This window comes from Atta cephalotes (assembly GCF_000143395.1).
Source record: "Atta cephalotes unplaced genomic scaffold scaffold00002, whole genome shotgun sequence".
Classification (NCBI taxonomy): Eukaryota; Metazoa; Arthropoda; class Insecta; order Hymenoptera; family Formicidae; genus Atta; species Atta cephalotes.
Window position 1 is genome coordinate 13,336,039 of NW_012130066.1, and position 8,900 is coordinate 13,344,938.

An 8,900-nucleotide genomic window follows, 5' to 3' on the forward strand; every position below is an offset into this window, starting at 1 on the left:
CGCGTTTTAATAGCCGAAAGAAGATAATGGAAAAATCGAAGACGGCTCTGATAGCTATACCGACAATAGAGTTCCAGAAATGTTTCGAGAGCTGGATCAAGCGCTGACATAAGTGCGTTGCAGTCAATGGGGAGTACTTTGAAGGGGACAATATAATATAATACTTTTAATGAATAAAACTTGTATTTTGAATTTTCTGAATGAATTCCGGGAACTTTTTGATCAAGGTAATATGTATTTAAAACTCGTAAAAAAATGTACGAGAGAATATGGCACAAACCCTAAATTGTTCCGGATTGGGACTGGAGAAATCTTTATCTGAATGAAAAAAGGTTATTTTTTTAATCTGTTTCATAAATCTTTATTTTTTATCATAATTCTCATTTTTAAATTTTCATGTGATTTTTATGCACTTCATATTTTTATCTTTTATTCATATATTTAATTTAACATCACGCAAATTTTCTTAATATGCGAAGTTTTCGCCTGTCAACTGAATGCTCTTCTTTGTTCGTACCATTTACGGCGAGAAACCACTCAATATCTATTTCAAATAGATATTCAGATATATTAGGTGTAGTGAAAAGAAATCCATTAGTTTTCCATTCAATTTCATGTAAAAATAATGGATTTCTTTTTACTACACCTAATATTTAATATTTATCGAAAGTGAGAGAGTTCTAATACAGTCTAATGCAGGAAACAGACCAAAAGAACGAAAAACAAACTAATTTATATCAATTTACTAAAAAATAACTAGAATTTTACATTTTAGGCATTTCGTTACTTGCCGAAAAATTTCTCGTGATTCGAATTATTTCACATTTTATCATAGCCAAAAGTTACTTAATCGCTTATTCATTATATTCACATGAATATTCACTTTTTGTGTATTCATTTCTAATGAAAACTTTACATAATCGATATTTTGATTGAATGATATTCTTATTGGACTACATCCAATGATAAAATATTTTTACCACTGACCGAATGATTTTCTTATTGAATGCTTCAAGTAAAATCATTGGATAATGATAATGCCATTGAGTATAATTTTATCATTAGTTCAAATGATTTTACTATTGATCTGAATGATAATACCATTGACACTTTTCGCGACGAAAAAGTTATAATATAGTTATAATATATAGTTATAATATATAGTTATAATAATATTTCCATTGAACACATTTTCCCTGTGCGCAGCCATTTTTTCAACCAATGTAATCACAACTTCGGCCTTTATGGAAGAAACTTAAGAAACGCAAAGAAACTGTATGATTATCTTTCGATGTTACGTATTTATCATAAATCCAATGCCTTTTCATGTTGTTGATTTAAGTTTAGTGAAAGACTAAAATTCGACTTTAGCAATTTATACTCATTGTATGCCATATGCAAAAAAAATGAAATTTACTGTACAAAAATATGCTTGTCTGTTATAGCTGCCCGACGAAACGATTGAGTGTTTCAACTCATATGATAAAATAAATAAAGATACGTATTCTCTATTTAAAGTCTTTGATAAAGATCTTTCTTGTATACTTAAAAAATTAAAAGCGCCTGTTTTTCTAGGTATGACGATAAAAAAATTCAATAATTTAAAATCGTTAATGAGATTTTTACCAGAGACTGAACAAAAATGGTATGACAATAATGTGTTTGTTATGCAACATGTTGAAAAATCTTATGAAAGTTCATCAGATAATGATTGAATACATTATTTCAACTTATTTGGTACAAGTGTAAAAGTAAAGTGTATTCCATATTCATTTTATATTTCTTCTACAAGAGTGTGAAGATAAAAAACATTTGTAGTTCATAATCTTTTCTTTCTATCGATTCTTACAATATTATGATCAATATTCGGAAAAAGGGACTAAATGCATTTTTTAAATTGCAAATTAAAAATTTTTTAATATTAATTATACTAAAGAAATATTATACATGTAACTTTTTAAAGACATTACATAAACAATTAATACTTAATATTCCCATTTGTTGTATAACAAAAAAGTAGCAAGTTATTTTAATTTTTATCAAAATCAAGATTTTGTAATTAGGTTTTTATTTCGTCTATTCTCTCAATTGTCGATAAAACGTTTAGAGAATCCCATAACAGGGCTCTTATTCTCAAAAAGTATTGCATACGAAAAATTAGGGAAATATAATATGTGTTACATATACTATAGTATTTCTCTAATTTTTCGTATGCGATACTTTTCAAGAATAAAGTCTTTTCAAGAATCACACTCCTGGGCCCTTAGGGGGTCTTTAAGCTTTATGAGCGTAAATCGCACTAGACGTCCTAAAGTCGATATTGGAAGGACGTCTGTACAAAATCGACTTACAGTCGATTCTAAAAGCCTGACTTAGCAAAGTCAACTTACAGTCGACTTATCGACGTTTGTTAGGAAGGCCTTGGAATTTGAAGTGAGGTAGGTATATGTTTGATATTTGTTAAATGTGAGAAAGAGAATGTTAATGCAGTCTTTTTCTAGTGCAGGAACAGAAAAGAGACCATATAACAGGCCTTATACTCGTATTCATTATAGTCAAGCCTTTAAGACGGCTTGAAATAAGAATCGACTATGAATACTGGCCTATGAATATGGATACAATCACGTGATCACCTTGATTTATTTTGACTTTAAAAATGAGCGTTAAGCATCAGCATGAAAAGGCATCCTTAGGTCCTGCGTACAAAAGGAATAAAGAATAAACGATTTCAATCTATCAAAAACCATGTATCTATATTCCAATGTATCTGATTTCTGAGGTTACAATCATTTATTCTTTATTCCTAGGCTACGTTCCAAAACTTCCTCTCTGAGAAAAATTTTACTCGAAATATATAGTATACGTAACGTATACTATAGCATAGTGTAAAATCTTCCTCGAAGAAGAAGTTTTGGAATGTAGCCCTAATTCCTTTTATTGTGCGCAAGGCCTTATACTGTGGCCCGGCTTTACTGATTCTATTTATAGGATCATTAGTTTAGAATCGTTCGGTCACTAGTTACAGTGATGTCTCGATCTTATACAGTGAGGGTTGATAATTAAAAAATGTTTTCAATGTTTTTTGTAGTTGCAAAATTATATAATATATTGTCTTAATTTAAATTTATAGAAAAATGAAATTGTTATCAACTGTGAACAGGCAATCGGTGTTACCGATTTTACTCGGCATATCTTTAACAACTTTGGGATTATCAGTGGCAATTTTGCTGTATACTATGGTTGAAAAAGTAAAGCTTGCTTTCTTGACATAAAATTTCTTTATTCTAAAGTTGTCTTTATTTCTAAAGTCTATTTTATAATGTATTTTTTGTTTCCTGTTTTTTGCTATTTTTTAAGCCTATTCGACTATGTGCTTTCCTGTTTCTTGCTTTTTATGCTCTTGCTATTTTTCCCTTTGCAATCATTTTATCGACAATTATATTTCTTGTCTCCTTCGAAGTTCGTTAATTTTTCTCAGGTGATATAAAACAAAAAATCGGATAAGTAGCAAAAAGACAAGATATAAAAAATAGCAAAAAGCAAAAATAGCAAAAAGAAAACAGAAAACAAAATGCATATAGAATAAGCTTTAAAGTTAATGAATATTGAAAGAAATAGGAAATAGTAGCAAGAAATAAATTGTTGTTAAAATGGTCACAAAGGGGAGAAAAACAAGAAATGGAAATATTATATAAAGCATATTGTAAAATAGGCTTAATCTGTGAAGTTCAATGAAATTTATTTGTTTCGTAAATATAATCTTATTATATTGTAGGATGATAATGATAGAAAGAAATATGATCGGATATCCAAATGCAAAGAAATTTGCATGGAATTTAAAATGCCTGAGAAGTATGTATCTGCTGTTATTGGTAAAGGTGGTGCTATAATAAGAAATATAGAAGAGTTAACCAACACACGCATTAAAATGGAAAAGGCAGACTTATATTGTTCAGATCGTGTCTGTTACATTTGGTCTGATAACGCAGAAAACATTTATTCAGCACAGAATATGATACAATCTATAATAAAGAATCTACCTATCATTGAAACCTTTGAATTGTTTATCCCTTTTGAAGTTTCTAGAAGAATTTTAAAAAAAAATTGGAATGATTTTGGATTTGCGCAAGAGATTCAAAAAACTCACGGTACAAAAATTATACTTGAGAGTGATCCTCATAAAACTGAAAGTATGTTCCCAAAATTTATATAAAATTTGCAATATTATTATGTTATTACTATAATTACTAATTTTTTATAGCTGGATTCAAAAGAAGGATAATACTAAAGGGAACTGCTGATCAAATAGCAGCAGCCATTATTCAAATAGAAGATAAAATTCAAGACGAAATTAAGACTGAAGTTCAATTAAGAATGCAAGTTGCAACTGCAAGAATATCTGAGCTATTCCATATTAACACTGATAAAAATACAACAGAGGATCATTCTGATATTGAAACTTATAAATTATTAATGCCACATGAAGCTTGTGGAAGGATCATACGAAAAAATGGATACACAGTGCAAGAAATGGAAAGATTCTCTGGTGCAAAAATCATACTTGAAAATATTGCTAATAAATTTGAAAGTAAATATTTTTTAACATTTTTCATGATTTATCTAAATTGATAAGATGTTTATATTTTATTATTAACTGTATTATTAACTGTATTATTTATTATTAACTGTATTAACTGTATATATGATGTATAGTTAATTCATTGTAAATGAAAGATGGATAAACTTGATTATCAAGAATCAAGATCCATTTTGATCATTTTGAAAATTTGATACATTTTTTTTTTAATTAAATCTCTGTATTCTGTTGGAGTCTATAATAACAATTAATGCAATAATTATGATGTTTTTTGATAGATCAAAGAAATGTAACAATAATTGGGACTGGTAAACAAATTGAACTAGCTACTAATCAGATAAAAAATAAAATTAAAGAGGCAATTGAATCTCGTAATGAATGGAATTATGAATCTACAGTGATAAAAAGCATATCTGATTCTCCATGTAACAATGGTATTAGAACATTTAGTAATGTTTTAAAGACTGTATTAGAAGAAGATATTTAAAAAACAAATTATTTGTGAAATATTTGATTTTGTAAATTTTATAAATTTATATTTCATTAAAATTCATTAATATTTGATTTTTATATTGTATTACAATTAAATTTTGATTTAAATAGATGGTTTAATGGAAGTATATGTATCTGCAATGGAAACGCCAAGTCTATTTTGGATTCAAGTGGTTGGTTCTGCAAATATTCGTTTACAACACTTAGTACACGATATGACCAAATATTACAATGAAAAGGAAAATTGTCAACTCCATATCTTGAAAAAAGTAAATAAAAACGTAACTCATTTAATTTTATTGCTGTAACGAGATATTTAAAACAAGATAAATATAAACAAGAGACAAGAGAATTGTATAATTATACATATAATATTATAGAATCATTTTTTATTCCTGCAATCTCTGAATTGCACACAGTGCAATAAGTTGAAACAAACATATAGAGAGTGCAGGAATAAAAAAAACATTTTTATAAATGATATGCAATCATAAGTGAATCAACTGATATGTGAATAATATAAAGATGCAAAAAGAACTAAATTCTATATGATATCTATATTTTTATATAATATCTATATTTCTATATTTTTATGATATCTATGTATATATATTAATAATTTAATTGTATGCATGTATGCATGCATGTGCAGGATTTATTGGAAACACTTGCGATTTTCTCATATCTCACAAAAAGTTAAGTTTAAAAAAATTTATTTAATTAATTTTTTATATTTAAAAAATTTTGAAAAAATTTATGCGAATTGAGAACATAGAAACAAACTTTTCCACTTTTTTGTAAATTCTTTAAGTTTTAAATTAAAAATATTCAAAAATTAGTTTTTGCATAAGAAATTCAGTTTAGGATTGTGTTTCATGATCAATTAATCAGCGTACAATTTGTATGAACTGAAAAATGCATATAAAAATCAAGCAGAAACATTAGGCATTAACAAGATTCACTTTGATCGAATTTGACTCTTCTATAATAATAATAATAATAATAATTTTAACTTAAAACATTTTCGTTTCTTTTTTGTTTTTTACATTCTACTTGTTCTATTTTTATATAATAATTTTTGGCTCGTAATCCTCTTTTTTTCTTTGTTTTTCTAAAATTTATGAGCCTTATTAGATAATAATAATAATAATAATGATAATGATAATAACAATAATAATAGTAATAATAGCAATAATATAACAATAACAATAATAATAATATAATAACATTAACTATAATACAACAACAATAATAATACGAAAATTATTGAATAATACGAAATATAATTTGCGCTTTGCGATTAGCGTGTCGTAATACAATTATATAAATCCGACCGTTTCAGTTCGCATTTGAGCTATCTTAAAATTCCTTAATATAATTTTTTTGATAATCAAGATTTTTTTGATAATCTGAATTTTCAATCTGCATATGTTATTATTATAGCACAAAATTATCTTATGATTTGTATTATGTGCGTTATATTTTTTTGCAATAGATATCACTGCGAGGTATGTCCTCTTCAGTATTCCTAAATGTCCAATTCAATTGCATGGTTTAGTGGTGTTGGAAAAATCTTAGCTAAAATTTTAAAAGCTAAAATTTTTATTATATAGCAACCAATCAGAAGAATAATTGAAGAAGATTAAATATCGTATATTGTCCGTCATTCACCTCACAGCAGTATCAATTGCATCCTGATAGCAAAATGTTAGCAATTTGGGGCCAAATTGGTAGCAAACTCTATCAGATTTTGATTACAAAATAGCTATCCACATTTTGTCGACAAAGTCTGTTGATTTATGCCAGCAAATTGGTGAAAGAGTCTGCTCGAATCAGATTCTGCTCTCAATCTGCTCTCAATCTGCCGTCAGGTTATGCAAGATTTTACTCGGTTTCTGCTACCAATCTGCTGGCATAGCATGTTTAGTAGGCTTTGTTAATTTCTATTATATTTCTATCAATTTGCTGACAATGACCTAGTTTCCACCGAGGATTTAAATCAGATCAGGATGTAAGAACCAACCAACTACAGTCAAGTATTCCCCTGTTGCCGAAGTCGAACGACAGGGGAATGCTCGACTATAGTTGGTTCTTACATTCTGATCCTGTTTAATTCCTTGATAGAAACTTGTCAGATAATACAAATTCTGTATACAATTTGATGTTTTTCTGCAATCAAAAATTTATAACAGGTTCTATTTAAAATCTGTCTCTGCAGGCTTTGCTATCAGGATGCAATGATATCGTGAATGTTTATATAATAAATTTAATAATTAAATAGATAAGATATTTAATTCGATGATCACGTTATTAAAATCATAATTAAAATTCGATGTGTGTCATATTCATTAAACGTATGTATATACGATCAGACATTAAAATGGTATCGCAAGCTGGTAACGAAGAAAGATCATTTCGATCAAATTAAAAAACATCTACATGTTATTTATATTTTGTTGAGTATTTCTATGTACACGTGGTTTAAGTTTTCAGTATCCATTTTCATTTTTAAATCGCCCTTTTAATTGGCGATTTATATCTAACATCTTCGACATCCATTGCAAGAAATACAACGTTCACGATACAAATCATAAGATAAAGACACACATGTGGATGGATGGAGATTTGCATTAGTCTAACTGATTAATTATCAAAGAACTTATATTAAGAAATTTCTGCTGAGGATGGTTCAAATGTAAGGTGAAACATTTAGATTTATATAATTTTATATTAATTACAAAGAGATTATATTAATCACAAAGAGCAAATTATATTTTCGGCGCCGACTCTTAAAGCCCTGCTTAATGTATATATTATATTAATGTATATATTATATTATTATTATATTAATTGTAAGGAGTCCATAAATTATACATTTTTAATCTAATTTCTTTAATTTCTTTACTTTTAACTCTTTTTTCGTTTATTTATACTATTTATATATATCGATCATAATAATACTAATTTTATTATATCTGTAATTTAATGTTAGTTAATTATCTGTTATGTGTTGATTCTAGATAACAGTAGGCCAAATGGTAGCAGCAAGATTTAAATATGATAACAAATGGTATCGTGCAGAAGTAATATCCGTTATGGATTCTTCTGAATATAAAGTCTTCTTTGTAGATTATGGAGATTTGGAAATCGTTCCCATAAATGATATATTAGAACTTCGTACAGATATGTTAAGCTTACGCCTGCAGGCTGTGGAGTGTTCGTTGGCAAACGTAAAGCCACGGTAAATTAATATCTCACTAATCAATAGATGTTACTGTTATTAATTATTTTTCAACAAAATATATTATTTTCAGAGAAAGCGAATGGAGCTCCAAAGCTAACGACAAGTTCGCTGAACTTACTCATTTAGCAAAATGGAAATCGCTCATTGCTCAAGTTAAAGGCTATAAAGAACGTCCGGTCGGTTGTGGAGGATCTCGCCGTGAAAATTCATTAATTCCTTGTATCAATTTATACGACAAAGATAATGATAAGGTGAGATGAAAGGGATAAGGAGATTTTTACATTTCATAAATCTTGAACTCTATGTTTTCGATATCTTTGTTGTATATAAATACTTTTTGGTTTTATGAGGTGTTTAGATTTTGCAAAATATCACATCATAAATATGCGACTTTATTCAGATTATATAATAGTCTTATATTATCTTAGACGGCTTTGAGATTAATTTGTTAATTATAAAAATTATAATTAACAATTATATTAGGTGTACAACTTTGCTTCCGCCGTTTTCCTATAGATGACTTTAGCGGTAAGTGGTGGTCGAAATAAATAGATCATAGACATCATA

At 27.8% G+C, this 8,900-nt stretch overlaps 1 protein-coding gene across 1 annotated transcript in view; it reads left to right on the forward strand.

The window, feature by feature from the left end:
* The first annotated feature begins 3,134 nt into the window (after positions 1-3,134).
* The window catches only part of LOC105622211 (tudor and KH domain-containing protein), an 8,773-nt gene continuing 3,007 nt past the window's right edge, over positions 3,135-8,900 (forward strand). Inside the window, exons 1-7 of the mRNA XM_012203640.1 lie at positions 3,135-3,248; positions 3,776-4,190; positions 4,262-4,588; positions 4,876-5,031; positions 5,201-5,358; positions 8,110-8,330; positions 8,404-8,584. Of these exons, the coding sequence (XP_012059030.1) occupies positions 3,135-3,248; positions 3,776-4,190; positions 4,262-4,588; positions 4,876-5,031; positions 5,201-5,358; positions 8,110-8,330; positions 8,404-8,584 (1,572 nt within the window). The remainder of the gene's footprint in view (positions 3,249-3,775; positions 4,191-4,261; positions 4,589-4,875; positions 5,032-5,200; positions 5,359-8,109; positions 8,331-8,403; positions 8,585-8,900) is intronic.